This window comes from Engraulis encrasicolus, chromosome 10, assembly GCF_034702125.1.
Source record: "Engraulis encrasicolus isolate BLACKSEA-1 chromosome 10, IST_EnEncr_1.0, whole genome shotgun sequence".
Taxonomy (NCBI): domain Eukaryota; kingdom Metazoa; phylum Chordata; class Actinopteri; order Clupeiformes; family Engraulidae; genus Engraulis; species Engraulis encrasicolus.
In genome coordinates, this window is record NC_085866.1 from 33654242 (window position 1) to 33680041 (window position 25800).

Sequence of the window (25800 nt, forward strand, 5' to 3'; positions counted from 1 at the left end):
TGTCAAACATCCTTAAAACAGAACATTGAACAGCATAACTTAGAACACATACAACACACATATGCAGGCCCGCTGACAAGGGGGGACAAATGGGTTTGTTTTGTTTTGTTCAGGAAGATAGGATCCCCAGAATTGGGTCCCCATTACATTGTGTGCATTGGGTAGGGGGCCCTTTCAGATGACTTTGTCCTGGGCCCACCGAAAGCTGTCGGCTGCCCTGCACATGTACACATACAGATATCACTGAATCATTTCAAGCAGCATCCTCAAATTCCATCCGAAATATAAAATGAATGTTGGCTTTCACAGTATAGTACTGTGCATGGATAGCCTGGGTCAGCCCACACTGTGAAGCGGCAATACAGTATATTTCAAAGATGTAAAATGATGAAGTGGCTAGACAGGACGGGATTAGATGGGATTGGGGCAGAGCAGAATTGTATTTACTGCCACTCAACAAAAATGCCTCATGACTGTCAATGTCATCAATATTGATATACATATCTACATTTACTCCTAGAAAACAAGAAGGTTTCTCCGCTGTCAGTCTAGGCAGATGAACTTTTCTATTCAACATCCCAATTACAAATGAGAAACTTTGAGTATCATGAAAAGCGCTATATAAAATGTATGTATGTATTATTATTATTATTATTATTATTATTATTATTATTATTAATAAAATGACCTTTAAGTGGTGTTTTTATGAGATATTGAATAAAACTTCTATCATCAATGACGTCGTGCATTGCATCACAAGGCCACAAGTAAAAGGAGAGGATGGGAGATACTAGATTGGCACTAAAAGAAAGGAGCTGTGTTTACAGTTTATGGACACTGGGTGGAAGCAGTGAGTCAGTGCAAGGTATCTATGCGCATAGATATCTTGCACTGACTCACTGCTTCCACCCAGTGTGAATAAGATGTAAACACAGCTCTTTGCTCCTCACTCATCCTCAGTTTGCAAAAGGGTTTTGAGCTCCTCAAAGTTGGGTCGGTCCTCTGGTGAGTCACTCCAACACTTCTTCATGATGTTGTAAATGTTTCCAGGACATTTAGGTGGCTTTGGCATACGATACCCATTGCTGATATAATCAAATAGCTCACTATTTCCAACACCTGCGACGCACAAACACAACACAAAAGTAATTAATTATAATTATTGATGCATACGTACTATACACCATTATACATTATACAGATAGCTTGAAAAAAATGAATTCATGTTGCTATTTACTTGGGTATGGTGTTCCTCCATAGGTGAAGATTTCATAGAGAAGAATGCCAAATGACCAGACATCTGACTTGCTAGAGAACATGCCGTGGCTGAGGGCCTCGGGAGCACACCACTTGAATGGCTTCGTCTTGTCGTCCGAAATATAAAACGGGTCCTGATAGACATACAAGTTATCAGGTAAGTTTATCCACAGGCCTAAAGAAATGTTAAGTTTTGTTCTTTAGCTACATCACAGGCTGGAAATGGAATTGTCTGTCATAACTACATATAGAGCACAAAGTGTAAGTAAGTCAGTGAGTACATTATATTTAAAACGCACATTTGAAAAAAGTGCGAAGTGGCAGAAAAAGTAAAAAGTAAGTAATACAACACAATAGAGGAGTGTTAGTAAGGGTGCATTCGAGACATATTGTACACAACTAGGCACAGTGCACAGAGGCAAACCACTGCCTTCCACCTTGTTCATAACAAATCGATACTGAAACAAGTTTTGAGACTTTTTGAGATTGTTTTAATGTCGCTGGAAAATTTTGTTGGGATTTAAACCTCATCAACATTCAGTCCATTTTACACAAAATAGTAAATAAACTAAATTGTTGGACTGAAATATTGTTACTGTTTTGCTATCGGGTCACCTTGAGGACTCGAGCCAGGCCAAAGTCTGCCACTTTGCAGAGGTTGTCGTCTCCCACCAGCACATTGCGGGCCGCCAGGTCCCGGTGGACGATGCTTTCAGACTCCAGATAGGCCATGCCGTCAGCTACCTGGTAGGCTATATCTGTAAGGCAGTCCATATCCATAGTCTTCCCCTCTGGACCTGAGAGAGAGAGAGAGAGAGAGAGAGAGAGAGAGAGAGAGAGAGAGAGAGAGAGAGAGAGAGAGAGAGAGAGAGAGAGAAACATCAAGCGAGAAAAAGAGAAGTCAAGTTATTTATATTTGAGTAAAACTAGCTCTGTGTGTGTGTGTGTGTGTGTGTGTGTGTGTGTGTGTGTGTGTGTGTGTGTGTGTGTGTGTGTGTGTGTGTGTGTGTGTGTGTGTGTGTGTGTGTGTGCGTGCGTATGTTCATTTGTGTGTATGTGCCAGGGGGTGCATATACTGTGCGTAAAGTGGATAGAGTGGGTGCAATACAGTGTATACGTTGGGTACAATTGGTCAGTCCAGTTGCACAGAGTGCTGACCTCTCAAAACAGAGAGCAGGTTTCCCTTGTCCATGAGTTCGGTGATGATGTAGTATGGCAAGGAGTCTGTGCAGATGGCGAAGAGAGAGATGAGGTGACGGTGCCTCAGCTTCTTCAACATCTGGATCTCTTGCTGGAACTCATGGTGGTCCAGCATATCTGACACAGAGCACACAGTAAAAAATGCAGTATTTGAATTAACACTATTCTGATAATATATGTTCCAATTGATTCAGTGTTAAGTCAACATTAAGTTTGCTGACGACACAACCGTAATTGGCTGCATCACAAATGGAGATGAGTCGGCCTACAGGGCTGAGGTGGCGGCATTGTCAACCTGGTGTATGGATAACAATCTACTCCTGAATGTCAGCAAAACAAAGGAGTTGATCCTGGATTTCCGACACCAACACATACAACACCAGCCACACCAGCCAATTTACATCGCTGATACTGCAGTGGAGAGGGTTAAGAGCTATACATTCCGAGGAGTCAACATCAAGGAGGATCTCAGCTGGTCTCATCACAGCAATTGCATCACTAAGACGGCTAGACAGCGACTGTTTTTTCAGAGACTGCTGCACAGATATGGAATGGAGAGTAGGATACTGGCCAACTTCTATCGCTGTACAATAGAAAGCATTTTAACTGGTAATTTCACAGCCTGGTATGGTAACACCACTGCCCAAGACAGGAGAGACCTCCAGCGAGTCATCAAATCTGCTCAATGGAAAATCAAATCAGATCTACCCAACATCCAGGATCTTTACAATCAGCGGTGTCTGAGGAGGGCCAAACGAATTATAGCTGATCCGCACCACCCCAGCTACATACACTTCACCCTTCTACCATCTGCCCGGAGATACAGGTGCTTACGTGCTCACACCAGCCAACTCAGGGACAGCTTCTTCCCTCAATGTATGAGACTGTTGAATTCAAAAACACCAACATAGGAAGGAATCCACTCATCACATCTCCCCTTTCTCCAACCTGCCATTTTTTTTTTTTTTACAAAAAATGCAGCTTTCAACTTTTTAAATATATATTTTTCCTACTTTTTTTGCCTTTTTAACATTCTTTTTAACCTTTTTTGGGACTCCCAGAGCAGGGAAGCTTTTCATTGTATATATATGTTTCTTATATATACACATGACAAATAAAATATCTTGTATCTTGTAAGTCAAGTCTTAGAGTGTTGAATTACCACTTAGATAGTTGGATTTAACACCGGTTTACAGCGTATATGGCTTCACAGTGTCAATTAAACACTCAAAGAGATTAATTTAACACTGAAATCGAATGGGATCATATATTATTCTCAGAATGGTGTTGAATGTACACTGCATTTTACTGTACTGAAGAAGAGAAAGAGAGGGAAGTTTCCTTTATGGGAAAACAAAGGCTTTGTCTGAAACTGCGCACTTCTGTCAGTGTTCTGGCGTTTAGTGCAAAGTGCACAGAGTGCACTGAGGTCCCGGTGCGTAGTGTTATGGGAAAATTAGTCACTAACGTTGTGCTGTGCCCCTACTGGAAGTGATGGACTAGCATAGCATTAGCTCGCCAAAATATTGGTTGACTACTGTTACATAGCTTCTCTACATGTTCTACATTGTCTCTATAGGCAACACACAAACAGACTGGCAAACGTATAAAAACACAAATCAAATCAGATTTGACATACCTTCATACACATCTTTTTTAAGCACCTTGATGGCCACATTGGTCCTGCCCTTCCACTTCCCAATGAATACCTCAGCGAAGTTGCCTGTTCCCAGCCGCTGCCTGATTTCAAACTCACTCTTAGGAACTTCCCACTCGTCTGCTGTGCTTTTGGACAGAGTCTTTTGCTCTGGCTTCCTCTGTTGGTGAGAAGACATGAGTCCCACATACACAAACAAAATACACACAGTCCATTTTGGTATAGTGAAGGACCTACACACAAACACTTATTCTGTCAGGGATATCAAACTCAGGACTTCTAGGTTATTTGGCCCGCAAGATAATTTCTAATGTGTATTCTAGTTGGCCCATATACAGTGCTTTGAAAATGTAACTTGTTGTGTCACAGGCTACAGGTTCACACCAGTGCAACATCTCCCACTCATATACAACAGAATATGCAGGCACTTTTGAACCACCAGAGTATGAATGTTTGTGAAATGCGCCTTTGAGTATTAGAACATGCATACACAATTTTACTCAATTTTTATTTATTTTAATAATAATAATAATAATAATAATAATAATAATAATAATAATAATAATAATTGTATTTGTATAGCACTGTGTCATACAAGGCATGTAACTCAAAGTGCTTAACAAATGGGAAAAAAAACATTGTTAGAGATAGATTTAAAAGGAGAGGTATAGAGGAGAGGCAGAAAAAGCAGGAAGGCAGAGGAAGAAGAGATAGAGAGAATGTAGAGTCATAAGGTCAACGTAGGTTAGGACCAGGATTCTTAGATGTGTAAGGTCCATAGTGGCTGGGCCTATCATAGGTCATAGATAGTCACACAGAGATTGGGCGCTCAGGTGCGGCCCCTGGTGGCATCAGGGGTGAGGAAAAACTCCCTTTCGCTTGATTCATAGTTTGTAAGGGGGAAAAAAAGCTCAGTGAGGTCTGAAAAAAAAGACCCCCTATAGTCAGGAAGAAACCTCAGGCAGAGACCAAAAAGAAAGTATATTATATTTTTGGGGTGTTTATTTGGGACCGAAAAGTGAAGGATAGACAGGAAATGAGTGAGGAGACAGAGAGACGGGGACGGATCTGCAAAGGACCCAGGCCGGAATCGAACCCGGGTCGCCGGCATAGCAGTCTAGTGCCCTACCGTTACAGCCACGGCAGGGCCAATGTTACTCCATTTATTGATAAATAATGAGTTTTGCCCACGACTTCGTCCCAAATTTGATTTTGGCCCTCTGTTTGACACCCCTGCTCTACATATACCAATCCTTACATACTCTTTATACAATACATACACCAACACTTTCACAATTACAGAAAGGTAGTAGAAAATACAAGTTTATGCTCTGGTGGTAGTTTGCATGTCTCACCCGTGTGCAGGGCTTCGTAAGCTTGCAGAGTGTGGGCATCTCATGGCTTTTGTAATACGTCACCAAGGCCTCCATTGTCGGGAATTTCTTTTTGGTCTCCACATAGAACTTCCCCTCTTGGTAAATCTTGAAATGCTTTGCCTTACCATCAAACTTCACTGGTAATGTGATGGAAAAGACAGATTGGGGTATCAGATGCATGAGTATTGGAAGCAGCTTTCACACCATCAAACGCTATAGAAAAGTTGCATTTGGTCAAATGTATCACTGTGTGAGTGTATGTGTCCTATACTCTCTGTTGATAACACTGCACAAATTGCCTGTGCAGCATAGGACTAGACGTCAGGGAATTAATAAAGTCAACAGGGGCCTTTCTGATTGACATGTAGTGTCAACACACTACTTTTGCAAAGCATAATACGTGTTCACTAGGGCTGTAATGATACACTCAACTCACGATTCGGTTGGTATCACGATTTTTGACCTACTGTTCTATTCACCCGATTTCACATTTGCTGACATTATAAAACAGATGATGACTAAAAACTATGAAAGTTTATGAAAGGCTACAAGAGGCAACTAATATTTTTTTTTTAAATATAATAATGATGATGATCTGAAGCTTGGAAGCACAATCACGTCGTAACATGTGGTTGTTTTCTGGCCTGATGGATAACAGAACTTTAAAAGGGCGTATCACGATACTGCCTCCTTGTATTGCGATACAGTATCGTGACTGTGTATCACGATTTCTCAGTTCGATACAATATCGTTACAGCCCTAAGCTGTTCCCTTCAATGTCGCCAAACGAAAATACTAAGCTTTCCATATTCTTCAAATTCACCATATCATTGCAAATCTAAATGGACAGTGTTGTTGTCCTGAGCTGTGGTCCGTTTCCCGAAAGCGCCTTTGCTATCGTCGTTAGCAAAGTCCTTTGTACGAGCGACTCAACTCCCTCTCTACAGCGACGCTCACCACTAAATCCAAGGGACGGTCTTAATACGGTTAGCAACGACAAGAATCGAGAAACGGACCTACAAATATTTGTGTTCAGTTAAGCCAAGTTGCAGGCCATCACAACTGTGAACTTTGCACCGTTTTGGTTTGGAGAAAAGCCTACCTGATAAGACATATCCCACTTCTTCCTTCTCGCTGCGCCGCACCAAGAATGCCCCATCAGGGTTCTCAGCTCTGAGTAACAGGGCCTGGGTCTCTTGCCGACTTAGTTTCCCAAAATACCACCTGCGGTAAGGAAGGCAGTATGAGCTACCATAAGCAATAATGTTGGTGAAATCACACCACTGCTATTTTGCCACTTGGTAGTCTGAGTACTTCACTACTCTCACAAACTTTCACATAACTTGACTGCAGTGAAACAATAAATTAATTCAACTGCAATCCACATAACCTACACATAGCTAAAGCCAGTCGCCTCTTAATGTAGGCTACTGTAATGCAGAAGGGCCCGTTGATGGGCCTATTCACTCTTTTTTTTAAAACACTCAACTACATAAGAACATTGCTATGCAGAGAGTCTTCAGGAACCCATTAAGACTAGGTAATTACCATTTTGGTGACAATAAGGTTATAACAGAGGCTCTGCGCTAAGGGGTTAAGAAGAATAGGAAGAAAAGGTTATACGTACGGCTGAATATCTGAGGTGTCTCCTTGGACAAGGTAGTTGTATGGCACGTAGCCACTGGCCACGACCGCTCCATCAATGAGCTTCTCTGCTTTCCACCAATCCCCCACCTGCTGTCTAACTCTGAACAAATCCTTTTCCATGAAAGACATCTCTCCTTCCGACTGAGCCTCGAAAGACCACAGTGCCTTGTAGATGCCCAAGCCTTCATCTATTTGTGACAGTGGAGAATCATTGTCTAACTCCATGGCCAGGTTCTCAACGATATACCTTGGTTCATTTGTGATCTCCTCTCCTGCTTGTAACTCAATCTCGTCCTTACTATCCTCTTCGTCTGAGGAACTGCAATTAAAGCATTTTCGGCAGCAACAACAAAATGAGAAAGGCATTTTGCTTGTTACATGGTGAGTTCTGCACTCCCTTGAACAACGAACTCTGAAGTGTCGCTGAGCCAGTCATGCGTGCGCTGTGCTTTTACAATGGGTTCCAAAGGTGAGATCCGTTTACAACCTGATTCCCGCAAACATGAATAAGGAAATGAATTCAATCTCAGTTTTTTATTATGACTGCATTTTGATTCAGACTCTAACTTCCATAGTCTGCTAAAGGTTTTTTGCTGTCATGCTTCACTTTATTATTTTACTACATTTTAATTACTTTTAATGATAGGGGAAATGACATTGTTTTGGTTGGTTTGTTTGTCTGTCTGTTGGCAACATCAAGTGAGGTCAAAGGTCATAACTCTACATTCATTTTCAAAAGTCATTTCAAAATGGTCAGATTGAAATAAAAAAATCAAGTCATTTGGAGATGAAGTGGTGCATCATGCTACTAGTGCATCACATCATGAATGGTCTTGCATACCCAGTGAGACACAGAAACAAGTCCGGCCAAGGTTTTTTCCCCATCCCTAATCAATCTCTCTCTCCCAATCTCACTGTCCTATAAAAAAAAATAATGAATTCATTTTAATACTGAACATAATAAGAATGATGAATCTATTCTTTTTCTTAAGAAAAAAATTCAAAGCTCCTTAATGTATGGGAAGTGGGAAACATGCATCCCCAGCAACACCAAACACCCTAGCTTACCACCAATCAATTATCAAGTTTTCCATATGTGCTGACAAGGAAGTTATTTTTTTATTTCATCCTATGCTATTTGAATCAAAACCACCATCAGAATGTTACCTTTTCTATTTGTTACATAACCATAACCCCAATCCTAATCCCTGACCCAGGAGTGGTTTGTAACCCAGTTTGATGCGTTGGACCTACACTGTAAGAAAATTTCCCTGCAAAATAACGGCAGTTACTGGCAATTATTTTACCTGTAATTCTACTGTTATTTCACACCAAACATCAAATACAGCTCAGTGGTGTTTAATGTATCACAGTATATAAAAAAAATTTCAGCAATAATTGAACTGTTCAATAACAGTACTCTACAGAACGTTCACAGTACTAGTATTGTTAAACTAAAAGTGCTCTACAATATTTATACAGTAGTATAAGTAAAATAAGTACATTTCAGTTAAAAAGTTGAATTGTACTGTGAGATGACAGGCAAATACTGGGTCATAGTTCCATTCATGAATATGGCCATGGCAACTTCCCACCCCACCCATCATTTTCCATAACTGTGGTACCCTGGCCATGTTACCACCCCACCCTCCCATCGTTCACCATGACTAGAGTGCCTTGAGCATGATACTATGTCGCTATGCTTTATTGAGATAATGGTTTGCGTTGGTCCTTTGAAAGTGTGGGCATTAATACAATTTCAGAGTATGCAGTGCTATGTTACAATGACAATGGTGGGAGTGTGCGAGGTGGGCTTTTTACTGTATCTCTTGATGAGCCAAGTAAGGGTTAACGTTCGGCGAGAAGGTCGCTACCGTGGAATAGCAGCACGACAGAGAGAATCTTTAGACCCCGACGTGGAGCGAAGGGGTCTTGTTCTCTCTGAAGTGCTGCTATTCCACAAAGCGACCGACTCGCCGAAAGTTAACCCGCTTATTATATGGATATACTTAAATGATTCACACATGGCGGGGACATTTCTTTAGGCCTATTTAATGTTAAGTCTATTATAGTTTTTAATGTCAAAAGATTGTTGCTGCGCAAAACAAAACAGTGCTGTTGTGGAACACCGCTAGGCAACAGCTACTAGGTACCAGGACAACAGGTGTTGTCTATCACAGCAGCTGATTAGAGTCTTGTTGAAAAGTCGCTTTAGCAGTGAAAAGTCTTGTTGCCATTGACAGCGGTCTGTTATAGACCAACCCGTCCGTTATCGAAAAATAACAGACGTGCGAACGTTGGGGAGCCCCGTTGAAATGAATGGAGCATTCGACCGATGGCGTCACACCATATAATAATGATGAATAAAGCATTGGTCAGTCTTTAAAAAACGTAATTTGCAGCAAGTAGCACAGCAAACAAGCAGCTAGTGATGGGAAATTTGAAGCGAGGCTTCGAGGCGTGCTTCGAGCAAAAGTGGGCACAAAATCTGAAGCCTCGCTTCGAGGCGTTTGACGTCAAGAAATACCACGTGACAATGCCAGATGAGGCTTCACATTTTGCGAAGCGCGTGGGCGTTTCATTGCCCGCCGCTACCCAAACGAGCTTTCTGCGCCTCGGAGCACTTGTCAGTTTTCAGATTGCGTTTGTTGTGTGAATGTTGAGACTGGATATGCAGTGACTTTGATTTGGTTCCACTATACAATAAATTTAGCTCATGCCGTAGATTGACCCAAATGTCCAAATATGATATGCAATTCCCTTTTGAAGTAGATTTTAAAAGTGAGACGCTCCCAAAGACGTGGTGGAAAATTGTTTTAGTTCTACCTTGAACTAAGCTACCATAAATGAGACAGCAGTTATGTCAGCAATTATTAGTAGGCCTACTCAACTTTATACAGCTAAAGAAGAGTGCAGACATATTTTATTTATTTTAATGGGTTTTGTGCGGGTTTTAATAGGCTTTACAAGTTGTGTCATCTTGAGTACAAAAACCGAACTCAGCTCTGCCATTTGAGAAGTCAAATGGTTGGCGCAGTGGTTAAACTGTGTGCCCTGAATGGTCAGGATCATTGGTTCAAATCCCCGTGGTAACAACGTGATGATGAATTTAACTTGTTCTTAATTTCGCAGGGCAGCCTTCTGCCAGACCTGACCAAGTAAACAATGAAATGATCTGCGAGCCTGGCCTAGTGGTGAAGGCGGCAGAATGCTACCTTTATCATTGTGAGTTCGAATAGGATAGGCTAGTGGATAACTGATATTTTTTAGAATCTCTTGAATTAGGCCTACATTTCATTCACAGGCCTGTAATGTGACTCTGTTCATTATATTTCCGGTTTAATTGGCTGCTGTTGCGTTTATGGCCGACCACTCCCGGTTGCGCGCCGACCTCCACAAAATGATGCTCTCTCTCACTTCCACGATACAACCGACACATGGGTCAGCGTTAAACTTGATTTGAGTGTTCCACAATCAAGAGTCATTAATTCCACACACACACCCCATCACATTTATTGAAACGGAACGGATACAAATAAGACACAAGAAAAAAGTTAAAATGAAATCAATGCCTGCCGTGTCATTTCATTGCACACCAGATGGCGCCAGTGAGAAATGAGGCTTCGAAAAATGCTTGGAATGCTTCGAACCTTTTTTCCTGAAAGCCTCATTGGTTCAGGAAGCCTCATTTGCCCATCACTACAAGCAGCACTACAAGCTAGCTCTCAAAGCAATGCCTAATTTGCAGCAGGCACATTATATGCAACAATGCCACAAATGATGCCATATACAGCAAGCTTTCACAAAGAGGAAAGTATGCAAGCATGTAAGCAAGCTTGTAGGCAAGCAAGTGCTATGCCATGTAGGCCAGCCAGCAGGCAGGCAAGAAACTGAAGTGTTGATAGTCCAGATTTATATACAGGTGCAAGAGTACCATGTGACCAGAGTCATCAGGCCCTTGGCAGGTGAAGGTCGTAATTGAATAATGGCATAACAGCCCTACTCAGGTGAAGCCAGGCACTGATTAGCAGATTGGTTAAGATGGGGCTGCTTGTTGCAAGAGTGTTCAAGTTCTTAAAATGTTTCAGCCATTCACACTTTCATCACTATCAAAATCATAGTGATGAAACTCATCATACTGTGCTGCATCAACCATTTTTATAAGTATTGTAGTTTCCTTAGAAATTGTTTAATGCATGTTAGTATCAGGGAATCTTTAACCAGTGAGAATGACTTAAGTTCTTCAGGTGATAGGCTATTGCAGCTTGATGGCGATCACGGACAAGTGGAGGATGAATGGGTTTCAATGGTGCTGCCTAAAATATCTTGGTTGCTTCCACAACGGCCAATGCTGCTATTGTGCAGTACTTACTGTTTATGCTCAATACTTGACTCAAAGTAATATTTTCACAGTAGTTGTCTGTTTTAAATAAACAATAGAATGCTGTTGCAGAATTGCCCTAAATGAACAGCTATTTTTTACAGTGTAGAGGGCAACACCCTGTGCTAACTCCCTAACCCAGGTCACAGTTAAACATGTCACTGCATGCTCTAAACATTATTACACATTCAATATAAATATACATTTACCAACACTCAGTAACCTTTTACACAAGTCGATATAGAAGAACATAATGGATTTTATCACACTGTTAAGCTGTATATTACATTATTAAATTACACATGCTACAATGATATAGAATTAATCTCATTCATCAGTGCAACATACTGTGCAGTACACACAACTAAAAAACACAAACAACACATCAAGAATCAGCTGACATTTTCACATAAGGGTAAATGCATGTCTACAGTCCATCCACATTGATTACTGTTAATGTAATGTTAGTTTCTTCTACTGCATCCCTAGTAACAGAGAACGTAAAGAGAACGTTTGACTTTTGGTTCTCTAAAGGTTGGGGTTATTACCAAACCAAAATCTACCACTTAGAAACGTTCCCTTTGGTTACAGTAAAAACCAAGCAGCCATTGGTTCCGGTTCGGTTCTGGATACGTTTCGGATACATCATTTTTGGTTCTGTTTCGGTTCTCACTGGGTTGCCAGGAAAGTTTAATTTAAGTTCCCAGAACGATATATGTGTGGTTCCCATTCCATTCCCTCGCCGTTCTCTCACCGTACCTTAATTGCTTTTCATGTTTGTTCCCTCATCGTTCCCATATGGTTCCCATAACCTTGACGGTTACATTATAGGTCTGGTCACGTCTGGTTCCCTAGATGTGCTCCTGAAGTTCCCCCAACTTTGTTTATACTGTGTTGTTCAGAGCATAAGCAATGATGACTGTCCACCCGATTCATATACGTCTACATATTAGTAACAGCATATCCTCCAGATTTAATTATGTACACAATCTATTTTTTTTTTTTTAAATCCATTTCATTCATTTAACTGAACTTGGTTGGGTTGATCTAAGGTTTGGCTGTGCACACAACATCACACAAAATATGTGGTGAGTGAAAGAAATAACTTGAGAACTTGTTACACCTTTGCCGGTAACAAGCAGGCCCCTCACAACCAATCTGTCCATCAGCGCCTGGCCAAACCTAATTACTTAGGGCTGGTATATCATGATTCAATTGCTTGCACCTGAAAAACTCCTAATCAATCTGGTCACATGGTACTCTTGAGCCTGTATATAAACCTGGACTGTCAGAGTGCTTTAGTCATTTGCCTGCCTGCCTGCCTGCTGGCTGGTCAGCATGGCATAGCATAGCGCTTGTTTACCTGCTTTGCAAGCAAGCTAACAGCGCTTTTGGCTTATGGCATTTGTTAGCTACATCTTGTGCCTTGCTTTGTGAGCTAGTCAGTAACAGCACATGTTACATGGTTGCTCCATTGTGCACTTGATGTAGATGGTGTGGTTATCTTTAAACTTCATTAAGGAAAACATTTGGTATTAATCCCCACTAGATTGTGTTCATACATGCTCATCTGAAATTTCTCTCACATTGTGGTACAGAACAGCATAGACTGATATATAAAATATAGACATATACATGTTTTCAGCAACTTTCCACATTTTTTTAAGAGAGCAGTGTGCCAAAGTGATGCCAGGCGCAGGGTGTTTCAGTCATGTTGGAGGATGGGAGGTGCTTAAGTACCATGATCAGGGTACCTCAAATATGGTGAGAGATAGTGGGGCAGGACCAAAACACATTCACAATAATAAACAAGGTTGGGGGAACATCACGAGCATGTCTAAGGAACCAAATATGCAACCAACAAGGTTAAGGGAACCATATGGGAACGGCAAGGGAACAAACATGACATGAACAGGAATAAAGTGACGGTGAGAGAACAATAAGGGAACGGAATGGGAACTACACACAGGCGCGGAGTGGCCGTCGGGAGATCGGGGACTTGTCCCGGTGAGCCGCGGCCGTGAAATGTAATAATGCTGCCGCACTGCGTACCCAACTAGCCCTGAAGTTTGGAGATGGTTCTTCTAAGCACTGCCTTCCCACTTTCCACTTCCCTTTTCAAGAGATAAGCTGACTAGTTAGTACTTATACCGTATACCAGACGGCAATACCTCACTGACGGTGTCAAACAGTAAATTGGCCACACCCCTTCTCTACTGATAACTTTCATACACCGTAGATCGCGGAAGTTTACAAGATCTTAGTAACACAGTTTCGTTTTCAGTATTTGAAGAACCTGTGATATGTATATTGGTTACCAAAGGATGGAAATATGAATAAATTATGATTTATTTTCCGATTTCCACACGACTGTTACAGTTTACAGTCTTTCCAGTCCTGATTCACTTGCTCTGTGGTTATTGACTTGGGTTACGAACAGACTCCACCAAGTGGTAAGGAAGATAACTGCACCTAACAGAAGCAAGATAACTGCACCTAACAGAAGCAATGGGTTTTGTTTTGATTTGTTAGACCTACCAGTATATCTCCTTATAGTCGAAATAATATTATTATCATACATATATTTATATGTGGTGCATTTAGGATGTAGCCTATGTCTGAAGAAATGGAACAAAATAATTACCACACAAGATTCTGATGTGACCAGTGCTGGGTGTGTAGGCTAATAAACTGTGGATTAAAGTAGAGTGATTGCAAGAAACAAAGACATTTGCTGCGAGAAGACAGCGTTTTAAGGTAGGCCTACATCGTTTGGTTATACATTTTGTTGACTTATGGTTGTGGTTTGAAGTAGCTAAGTTTGGCTTATTTGCTGCATGGTGGGTTTATTGCACAATGTAGACAGACTTTTTGTAAGCTATAGGCTACTATACTATATTTTGTAAGCCTACTCTTCTAAAAATCCCCACACCCAAAACTTTGTGCCCATGCTCATCCTGTCTTCCTTAAACGATATTTCAATTTCAAACTGTCAAAATGACAGTGGAGTGCACATTTGCATGGAACAGTAGCGTGATGTAGCCTAACCTAGGCCTATGAATGCTTTGGACTGTGATGATGGCTCCAGTGGTGTAGTCTACTTTTTGAAGTGGGTATACTGTATATTTGAGCATTTTTTGATGTGTGTGTATAGTCTACTGTATATATTTGTGCTATTGTAAATAATGGATCAATCAATTTTAAGTGGGTATACTGTAATCCCTGAAATTTTGAAATGGGTGCGTATACCTGCGTTTTACGTAGACTACACCACTGGCTGTGCATTTCATCTACACTGTAATAAATGATATCCCATTTTTGTTGGCTCAGTTTCATTTTTTAGGTCAACTGAACTTTCAGCCCAAAACTTTTCAATGGTTTTGTTGAGCCAACACTGATAACGGTATTTCCACTCAGAAATTCCGACGCACAGTTGACATAACAATGGCATTCTTGTCATCTGGGATTGAAGTTCAAGTTCTTCCTCTGCGTCGTCACTCTACGTCATCACGTACGAGCACGTTACGTTTTTGAATCTTATCAGGAGGACTACGAAGACCGCCATTACTGGAGCGAGCATTTGGTCAACAGACGTGAGTAAACTTTAGACATTTGTATTGCCCATGCAAACGTTTTAACGCCATACTGTAAGTTATCCACGAGTTTTAGTGTAACTTGCAAAAAAAGCGGTGAATTGGGTGGGTACATTACGAAGGCATGTTTTAGGCTATGCTACTTGTCCTCATCAGGCTAGTCACAGCTGGATGATACCGGATTTGTCATTTTGAGACAGACTGCGTTTGAAAAAAACAACTACTGGAGAAATGACCATTTACTCATAGTCGTACTGAAATGTGTACGCGTAGCTTAGTTTTGTTCTTTTAAAATTGGCCAACATGTGGATGTGATGTTGACTACTGTTGTCCGGTCGGGATTTGAGGTTCAGTTAGCTACATCCGGGGCACTCTGGAGGGAAGAGGAGAACGAACAAAGGGAATACGTTGGAATCATGATGGTTGGTGGAGGGAATGCTTGCACTTGCCTCTGAAGTGAACAGAGATTTCGAAGGATTTTTCGGAAGAGCAGTGTCCGAGTATTTCTTAAGTAGCTTGTCTTCGTTTTTGGTTTTGTGTTGCATTTTGAAGGGTTAAATCAGATATGTTCGGATGTGAAGGACATCGCGGTAAGAATTTGCTATCCCACCCCCTCCCCCTCTGTGTGCACATTAGCTAGCAAGTAGACCGAGTAGTTAGGTAAGGAACCGTGTGAGCAACATGGTAAGCTTATGTTAACTTTAAAATGAGCCGAGTTGGTTGGCAAAACATATCTATGATCTGTAATATTGTACTTCACAAATGGGTTGAACTGTGTTCGTTTGATATGAGGGCCGTTCCTTTGTTACTAGCAGGTGTTTCCTCACAGCATGTTTTCTAAGTAAATTAGCAACTTGTTGCAATGCATTTGACCATTGGCTAGATAAGCTAGCTGGTTAACAAATAGTATTTTTGGAAACGGGGCTCGTGGCTGCCTAGTTGTACGACTGTCGCTAGTTTAGGGCTCTACTTTAATGTGGCACTAGAACTGCCCTTCCGAGGTTGTCCGTGTGGCTGGACTAAACCCTGCTTTGTCTGCAAGCAAAGTTGGCGTGCATGAAATAAGATTGCGTCCATAACTGCGTTATGGAAATGTGTTAGGAAATGGTTCTGAAAGTCTACTTTCGCGCCTGTTCGAGCGGGTGGCTGTAAGCGTCATATTGTAAACAAAATAGTGTTTCTAATTTTCTGTGCGTCATCTGTTGGCTATTACCTCCACTTTCTATCGATGGTTAAATTTGCACAACAGTAGTCATATATTCCTAAATGTATGGGTTGATATCACAGAAGTATGATTGACCCGGGGTTACATTGTTGTGTTTTGCCATTCCTTTTGTTTTTGTATATAATACTTTGTAGGGATCAACTAGTAGAATAGCACTATTATGGAAACGAAGTGAACTGTAATGGGAATGTCAAAACACAAGATTGTGATTGGCCTATTTCAGTGTTTTTCTAAAAAAAAAAAAAAGGTCTCTCTTGTCCCTGTTACTACTTTCGCTTTAAAGAAAGAAAAGAAACTGCCTATAACTTTGTTCAGATATAAAAGTGTAGCACCCTACATGCATGCTTAACTTGGCCTTTTATGTCTTCTCTCTTTCTGTCATGACTAGGAACTATGCGGTTTCGTGTGATCATTGCACCAGATGACATAAGAAGACTCCACATCGAAAGCCTTCCGGACACGCTTGATGCATTCATCGATATACTGAAGAGAGAACTAAGTTTGGATGGAACGCTGATAGTGCAATTTGAAGACCCAAGCTTCGGCAATGAATTATGTAATCTGACAAGCATGTCTGACCTGACAGGAGACACGACTACATTGAAGGTTTTCCAGAAGCATATCCAAGAGTCTTCAAATGTCCAGGACACCTCCAATGATGATCAGCTTTCTGATTCCACACTCGACACTGCTAGCTTGCCATCAACCTCCTCTGGAGAATCAACTCCCAAACGCAGTGGATATCTACCAGACCCTTTCATCATTCCAAAGTTCCCAACAGACATGGAGTTGAGACTACAGCGTGGCAATGAGGCATATTTCAGAGATGGCTCTCTTTTGGAAGTGTCTAAATCTATGTCCAGTGCCATCCTCGATACATTGGCAGAGGCGCTGTTTGAAATAAAGACCCACCCTAGCCCTGGAGATTGTGCCATTGTTGCGAAAGCTTTGGTGGAAAAATTTCCTTGCCTAAAAGAACCTGGCTCAACATGTGGGTGGTATGCCTGGAAATACAGCATATCCTTCAAAATGGGGAATTTCAGGCAGCAGTTACGCATTGCTGGGTCAGTGGAGCTTTCTGTGCACAAACGGTCAGCCTCCGGGGATTCCAAGAGACCACAGAAAGCCATGAGGTCAGAGGTGAATTTTCTGCCAGAACACCCTCAGAATAGAACCATGGAAATGCTTGAACAAGACCGAAACGATTTACAGAGTGAAATGAAGAAAAAGAATGTGGACTGGAAGAAAGTCGATGCCCTTATGGACAGCACCTTTTCACTGAGGAGGAAGGAGGTCATCAGAGAGGAGCCTTTGGTCAAAGATCTCAAAACCAGATGGCCAGCGTTGTTCACTGAGCGGCAGGTAGGTGCCATATGTTCTTAATGCATTACTATTGAAGTGAAATTGTAGTACATGCATCCTTTATTAATAAGATATGTTAATATTGAGCACCAAAGTTTAGTCCCTTCCTGTGGGGTCCATGACACTGAAGCACTAATCTCTAATATACTGAATAAGAATGGATTAAACATCTTCATCCTGTACTTTCAAGAGATCACTGCATAGGTCTGTCATGTAACCTACTAGAAAAGGCATAAGTTGGACTCTCTTGTCTTTGTCTGTTCTTGGCCTTAATGCAGATTGAAGCAGAATTCAGACGGATTGTCTCCAAGAACCTGAAGCAGTCATTTTTTGACGGCCTGGATTAGGGCTGGGCGGTTTACGGTTTTAAAACCGTGATCTCGGTTTCCACGACACAAGGTTTGCTTTCTGATGAGAGACGGTTTTTTTTTTTCACGAACTGCATCACACTTCCAATGTCACTCTTCTCCACTAATCCTGATTTCCCTTTCAACCAATAATATATGCACGTACACGTCATGTGACTCTACGCACGGGGAAACAGGCTTTCTCCCTAAACCAATGGAATGCATTGAACCGTACGTCACGTGATTCAGCGGTAAGCGAGGCAGAAGGAGATTATAATATTTTCGAAACGCAACAGCTTGCACGAGTGAAGAGATAGTCAGTCTACTACATGAAGGCAAATGGATAGTGTGGAAGAGCCAGGTGGTAGCGGAGAGAGCCAGGCAAGTGATTCAACAAAGTTTGTCCCCAAGAGAGGTGCGCATTCTGTTGTGTGGAAATACTTCGGCTTTAAACCTGAAGACGACGATCAATGTGGCGAGGTGTACTGCTGCATATGCTCCATCACAGTAGGAGCAAAGCAGGGCAATACTTCTAATTTGTCCGGCCACCTCAAACGCCACCACATAGTGCAATATGACGAAATTATGCCCAAGACACCTGATGCACGCCCAAAACAGGCGTCTATAACAGACACTTTACAGAACGCGACGCCCTATCCGACCAGCTCCAGCAGGCAAAAACAAATAACTGATGCAATAGCATACCACATTGCCAAAGACATGGCGCCGATGTATACAGTCGAGCACGTTGGATTTAAAAAGATGATCCAAACATTGGACAAACGTTACACTATGCCTTCGCGGAAATACTTTTCCAATGTTGCGATACCAGCAATGTATGATTCCAAGCGGGCAGATGTCAAAGCGGAATTACGTGAAGTGAAATACTTCTCGGCAACGTCAGATTTGTGGTCCAGCCGGACCATGGAGCCTTATATGAGCCTGACCGTGCACTTCATTACAAGTGACTTCGAGATGAAAAGCCGATGTCTTCAGACGAGTTTCTTCCCGGAGGACCATACCGGTCAGGCTTTAGCTCATGGCTTGAAGGAGGCGCTTGCAGCATGGGGGTTGGATGAGGAAAGGCTGGCTTGCATTACCACCGACAACGGGCAAAATATCGTCAAAGCCATTTCCATAAACAACTGGACCAGGCTGCAATGTTTTGGCCACAGACTGCATCTTGCAATCGGTAAGCATTTCGATGTCATTAGTTATATAACTATTACTACCAGTTTACTGCACAGCCAACTGCAGGCCTAGTCCTAGTACAGCAGGCTAATGGTGGACTTATAGGCCTAATAACAATGATGATATTAACAACAACAACATACGGGCTAACTAAGCCTTATTTTAAAGCGGTTTGTCTTTATATGTCTATCTTTTCTTTCTGCTATTAACAGAGTTTTCTGTATGAAATCGTATGTCTGTGCTTTTCATTTCTCCAATTGTAAACATCTAGCCTACCTATTTTGGACACCTGAGGTAAACTATGCATATTTAATTTCCCTCTGGTGTCCAAAACAGGCAGGCTACATGTTTAGAAGTAGATAAAGTAAAAGCAAAGACATACAATTCATTAATGTGCGTTAATGTGCAATATCCTGAAAAAAATAGACATTAAAATTAAATTAAAAATGTGTTTATTTGAATATATGTATATTTCTTTCCAATTTAGAAAATGCCATGAAGCACACAAAAGTTGACAGAGCAGTGGGCCTTTGCAAGAAGATTGTGGGATCCTTCAGTCACAGCTGGAAGCGCAGGAGAGACCTTGCTCAGGTCCAAAAGGAGCTCAAACTGCCTGTGCACAAACTGAAAACGGAGTGTCCAACAAGATGGGGGTCAAGGCAAGCCATGGTGCAGCGAGTCCTTGAGCAGCTACCAGCCATCACTCATGTCTTATCCCCGGACCGGAAGACGAGGCACCTGGTTCCCATGTGGCAGGACCTAGAGATCCTTGAGGCCATCAATGCCACCCTCACCCCACTTGCTGACTTTACAGATGCCCTTTCCGGAGAGCAGTATGTGAGCATTTCTTCAGTCAAGCCGGTGCTGCATCTGTTTGAGTCCTCCGTGTTGGTGGTCAAAGAGGATGACATAGAGTTCACCGCAACATTGAAGACCAAGATCTTGGGATACCTTCAAGACAAATACAGTGACCCGAATACACAGGATCTCCTCAACATGGCAACGACACTTGACCCAAGATTCAAGATGGATTACATTGGAGAGGAGGTCAAACCCACTGTACGAGCAAGACTGGTGGATGAGATGACTGGCCTTACACCAGCTGAGGTAAGATCATGTTGAACTTGTTCTACAAATGTAATTATTGACTTTTCCAAACTGTTATGAATAATATTCATAATCACGAATAAATATGATATTATTTAAGTGGCCATTTGTCAAACAAATTAAGATAAACTGAAATTATTAAACACCTTTTCAGATAGAAAAAAGAAAAAAATTACAGAGACAGGTTCATGATTTGTGGCCACCCGGTTTATAGTTTCTTTGCTTCTTTTTTTCATTTCCCATCATTCCAGATGTCCATAAACCTCTTCCTAGTCCCTGCTTACTGAATTCACTTTTGTTCTATGCACACTACTGCCCTCGTGTGTCCAAATCATATACCAGTAAATAAACCAAAGGAAAAGACTAAACCTATAAAGCAAGCAATAAGCTAAACAAATATCTACCAAAATATTAATAATATTACTAAAACATTAGTAATGAAATGCCAATGAATAATGTGATCAAATGATGAAGTTAATTGATGTTCTTTATTCTTTTACAGCAAGTTGCCCCTGACCCCTCGACTGATCCCCAGAAACCTCCTGCGAAGAAGGCCCGGAAGACGCTTGGAAGCTTCTTTAAAGCCGCAAAAAGCAATGAGGAGTCAGGCCCCACAGTTAATCGAGACCAAGCAGTTCTGTCAGAAATGGAGTCATATCTCCTTACACGAAACATAGACACTGAAGATGATCCCTTAACTTGGTGGAGGGAAAATAAGGCCCAATATCCCCGAATGTCTTTGCTGGCACGAAAGTATTTGGGCATCCCTGCCACGAGCTCACCCTCTGAGCGGCTGTTCAGTACTGGAGGGAACATCGTGACCTGTCAACGGTCATCACTGAGGCCTCAAAATGTTGACAGACTTGTGTTCTTGGCAAAAAATCTTTGAGGAAATTATGCAGGGCCTTGTATTGATCTATATTCAGCCCTTTGTGCACCATGTTAAAAAAGAATTGCACTTGTTTTTTTCACAGTGGAATTAATAGTTCTGAATAATTTCCACATTTCTGGCCAATGGTCTTTGTTTTTATTACAGTGTTCAGGCTAGCACAGTGTGTGGAGATGCCTGTTGTTGGTGAACTTCATAGAGTTAATTGCGGTTCATTTTAGAAGTGAATGGGTCTTCTGTGCTTTTTTATTTTGTATTTTATAGGTGTTCTGGCTAACAGAATGTGTGATATCTGTTGTAGGCAAATTTCTTGGAGATTACAGCCATGGACATTGTGCAAATTGCACATTACCAAAAAAAGCCTTGGCCGTATTAGGCATGCTCAGGGCTGTACGTTAAGCTTTTTCACTAGGTTTATGTTAATGTAAAATACTGTGCTTATTGCACCATTGCTTGTTTCTTCATCTTCATGCACAATAGCCTAGGCTATATGTCAGTGTTTTGTTTCCAACACTGGGGTATGGGGTCACCTGGAATTCCAATGGGCTCCCCTGAAATGTCTAGGTGTGAAATAAAAAAAATACCAATAAATATCACTCAACAATCCATAGCTATTGTAGTCTTATACTGTCAGAAATATCCACTGTTTTTTTTTTTTTATAGCCAGCAAGTTTGCTCAGTCATGGTTTTGGTTGTGAAAAAATGGGGTCCCCAAAAGTTCAGGATAAAATGGTCCAAGTGCAAAACGTGTTGGGAACCACTGCTATATGTCATAATAATAACAGTTCCCATAACTATTATTAGGCCTGTTGTTGTTGTTATTATTATTATTATAACTTCGTGATTAAAAGCATGTAAATCACATGCTTACTGAACCGATTGACTAAATCTTAAACATAGCCTACAACACGTTAATCCAACGGGCTTTAATAGCCTAGTTTTTGTTTCCTCAAACGCATAACTTGGAACGGTGTGAAATGAAACTGGGAGCAGCATAATTATCTCACTGTGTTGGCTGCTCTTTTTGATAGCCTACAGCACCGGTAGCTACTGGACCAACTAGACTTTAAATTTGCGCGCACTGCACACTACTTGTCAATGCTCCTCGAATTATATTTTGACTTGATTACTTTGATTGCGATTGCATTTTTTGCTTAGTCATTGCGAAGGCAGCGGTTTTGGAAACGCCAAAACAGCTCTAACAACGACGTCTTTTAAATCCCATGAGCTAGCAAACCGAGTGGCTGTTTCACTATCGTATTCAAGAGGTTTCCTGTTAGCAATGCAAACTCCCGCATTTGAAAGTTTTAAACAGCAGTCCATTTCGAAAAGCTGTAAGAAGTTTTGGCACAGAACATCCGACTGGGAGATGAGGCATGCGCGCCTCGTAACTCTTGCCACCAGGGAACTGTGCGAAGCGATTCTGTTGTTGTTTTCTGAGCTACGGGAGCAGAGATGGCTCAATCTTATCCAACACGGAATTCAAGCAACATTGACCGTCTTTTTTGAAATGCGTTCCCAATGGAGTTTGATGGTGTCTATCATACAGGCTGTGGAAAAAATGAGCAGCTCTCACAATCATGCACTCGAACTCAGGAGCAAAATGCGAATGAAAGGGTTGAAATGCATACTCGTACAGGTGCGCCCGTTTTATTTTTCTTTCTCGCACAGTCAAACATTTAGGCTCAATATGCGACCAATTGGTCTTAATACAGCCCTGGGGCATGCTGCACTTTTATTTACGTTAAATATTACTGTTTTGTTTTGTTGAGCAAACTGAATAATAGCAAAAATTGGCGTTGGATTTGAGTGAAATAAAGATTTTATTTATTTATTTATTTTTTTTTAAACCGTGCAGAAAACCGTGATGTCATTTTTTATGGAAAAAAAAACCGTGATGCACATTTTTTCCAAAACCGCCCAGCCCTAGCCTGGATGAGTTGGTCCCAAGATTTCTGCGTGTTTACAGACAGAGGCAGACAGTGAAGGAACTTCCGGCTATCCTCGCCTCTCTTGATGATGATGTAAGTAATTCCTGGCATAAGGCCTATTGACTGTCAGTCTTTTTAGGCCAAGTCTATTCATTCAACAGAGTTGTGTTGTCATCAAAGGTAGATTATTCTCCATATCGGCTTTTTGAATTACCAGTAAAGACATATTGGCTGCATAGCTTACTATTAAGCTTAGACCGGTAAATATTTATTTTACCTCGTAAATCTTCCCTAATTTGATCTTTCCATGAGTATTGGCTAAAGAACTAGAACTGATATTTTACTGTTCTGACCCTAGTATAGTAAGTTAAGCATCTAAATATGTCTTTTCCTGGTAGTTCATATCTAGTAGATCTACACACCCTTCAGCGGCACCTTTGGCTTTTATTACTGCACTCAGTGTTTTTGGGTTCTGATTTCTCATGTACAGTATATCCATGATGTCCTACTAGGTAAACGTTGTGTTATAATACACGAATACACCATGACTATAATCACTGCTATTAATAAAAAGATTGTAATCACCTTTCTATTATTCAAAACACATTGTCTGTTTAATCCTACATACAAAATGTGTTGCCTTAAGCCAGTGTTTCCCAACCAGGGGTACGTGTACCACAAGGGGTACGCAAGCACACTACAGGGGGTACGTAGAAAAATGTAATGATAAAAAATATTTGGAGCGAAGTCGCACTGAGATAGAGGAACCGATATAGAGCATGAATGAGAGGTATACTCCTCATGTGATGAAATTAAGGGGGTACGCAGGACAAAAAAAGATTGGTAAACACTGCCTTAAGCTACCCTCCTTTTGCAATATATTTGCTATTTGACTTGTGTATTTCAATAGAAAACATCAAAATTCAAGGTGACTCCACACTTTCAAAATATGAATAACCAGTAGACCCTGTGCACTTGTCTTACGATCAGCAAACTCTGCAGTGGTTTGATCAAGTTTGTGGAGGGTCCTTACGTTTTAGTCTTTCTATCTCATGTGGTAAAATGGTGTAACAGTTATGTAATGCCATGTGCTAGCGTTGTACTTGCATGACAAATTGACTTTTGCTTTTGACACTGCTTGTGTAGCACTGATTTCCTTTCTGGTTTGGATTCCTATTGTTTTGTACAGAACTCAAATCAACAGAAGAGAGCCGTTGTTCTCCTTGCCCTGCCCTATTTTATGAAGGAGGACCCTTCCAATTTCTTCAAAATCTGTAAGGTACATGAGAAATTATCACTTGCTGATTTTTTTTTTTTTTTCATCCAATTGAAGCAATGACTTGTAGTTATAGAATGTGTTAATTGTACACTCCTGAGTGAAATCTTTAAACCAATTGAAAAATGACAAGCATTTGATTTAGACAAGGTTTTGGGTATAGCTTCAAATTGCTAAGTAAAGTAGTGAAGGCTCACCACTCATTTGTTGGTGCAAAGGTACATGATTTATCAGAGACGTCTTAAGTAAAAGGGAAAACATTTGCATACTCTGTATTCCTTTCTTCCTTAAAGGGGTATGCCACTATTTTGGGGCTTAATACAGTTAAAATCGTTGGCTGGGGTTTATAAAGGTGGTTAAGTGTCTTATTTTTCATGTAAGCCGTTGTCTTGCTTTAAGACAAGTTAAGAGGGACTATGTCGCTAAGCTAATGAAAGTCAATGGATCCGTGTAGCATGCTACAATGCTACAAGGATCCATTGACTTTCACTAGCTTAGCGACATATTCCCTCTTTTAACTTGTCTTAAAGCAAGACAACACTTAACATGAAAAATAAGACTCTTTACCACCTTTATAAACCCCAGCCAACGATTTTAACTGTATTAAGCCCCAAAATAGTGGCATACGCCTTTAACAATTGTCTCTCCTCAAATATTTATATATTGAAATGCGTTTTATGTATCCGTATGCATCTTGAATGTCAATTTCCTGAGGAATTAATGCTGATTGGCTATGTTGTTCCTATTTCTTTGCTCTGTCACCAGCCAAATGAGGAGAGTGAAGCGGTCAAGGGAATGGACGTGGGAATCCTCATCCTTACAGAGAATGAACAGCGCCCTCTCCCCAAGGAGGTGATCGATGTCGCACTTGCACTGGAGGAGGATGTCGTTCTCCGAAACCTCAAAGATGTGCCTCACGCGTTTTCATTGCTGATGGGTCTGCTTTATGGTCTCAACATCCACTACCCAAAAGGACTCAGGTACATGTTTGAGGTCATACAGAAGGTGATAATGAAGATTGGTGCAGAGTCTTGCTCCGCAAGAGTTAATAGTGTCCGGAACAGGCTCATGTCCACACGCATGTGATCGGACACGCATCTTTAAGTGATATGCCTCACGCGTTTTCATTGCTGATGGGACTGCTTTATGGTCTCAACATCCACTACCCAAAAGGACTCGGGTACATGTTCGAGATCATACAGAAGGTGATAATGAAGATTGGCGATGAGTCTTGGTCCGCAAGAGTTAATGGTGTCCGGAACAGGCTCATGTCCACACACATGTGATCGGACGCGCGTCTTTAAGTGGAGTTGTATGCCGTTTTCTCTCTTTAAATGGTTTAGTTTTTTATACTTCGAGTT

General features: G+C 41.3%; 3 protein-coding genes and 1 long non-coding RNA gene across 4 annotated transcripts; 3 read left to right on the forward strand and 1 right to left on the reverse strand.

Moving 5' to 3' along the window:
- Window positions 1-916: 916 nt before the first annotated feature.
- On the reverse strand, window positions 917-7362 carry LOC134457445 (protein-tyrosine kinase 6-like). Its single transcript, XM_063209456.1, has 8 exons — window positions 7118-7362; window positions 6593-6714; window positions 5470-5627; window positions 4097-4274; window positions 2416-2574; window positions 1873-2054; window positions 1238-1391; window positions 917-1119 (listed from the first exon to the last, which is right to left on the reverse strand). Exons 1-8 carry the CDS (start codon window positions 7360-7362, stop codon window positions 947-949), a joined length of 1371 nt encoding a protein of 456 aa, XP_063065526.1. The 3' UTR covers window positions 917-946.
- A 9308-nt stretch (window positions 7363-16670) lies between these two features.
- On the forward strand, window positions 16671-18045 carry LOC134457446 (uncharacterized). The gene is made up of 2 exons (XM_063209457.1): window positions 16671-17698; window positions 17977-18045. The coding sequence occupies exons 1-2, from the start codon at window positions 16730-16732 to the stop codon at window positions 18043-18045; spliced, it is 1038 nt and encodes a 345-aa protein (XP_063065527.1). The 5' UTR covers window positions 16671-16729.
- Window positions 18046-19194: 1149 nt separating this feature from the next.
- On the forward strand, window positions 19195-21509 carry LOC134457447 (zinc finger BED domain-containing protein 4-like). Its single transcript, XM_063209458.1, has 4 exons — window positions 19195-19237; window positions 19724-20343; window positions 20846-20982; window positions 21497-21509. The coding sequence occupies exons 2-4, from the start codon at window positions 19732-19734 to the stop codon at window positions 21507-21509; spliced, it is 762 nt and encodes a 253-aa protein (XP_063065528.1). The 5' UTR covers window positions 19195-19237; window positions 19724-19731.
- A 1653-nt stretch (window positions 21510-23162) lies between these two features.
- On the forward strand, window positions 23163-25744 carry LOC134456979 (uncharacterized). Its single transcript, XR_010036392.1, has 3 exons — window positions 23163-23256; window positions 24353-24442; window positions 25205-25744. It is a non-coding gene; the product is annotated as an uncharacterized LOC134456979 (long non-coding RNA).
- Window positions 25745-25800: the final 56 nt, after the last annotated feature.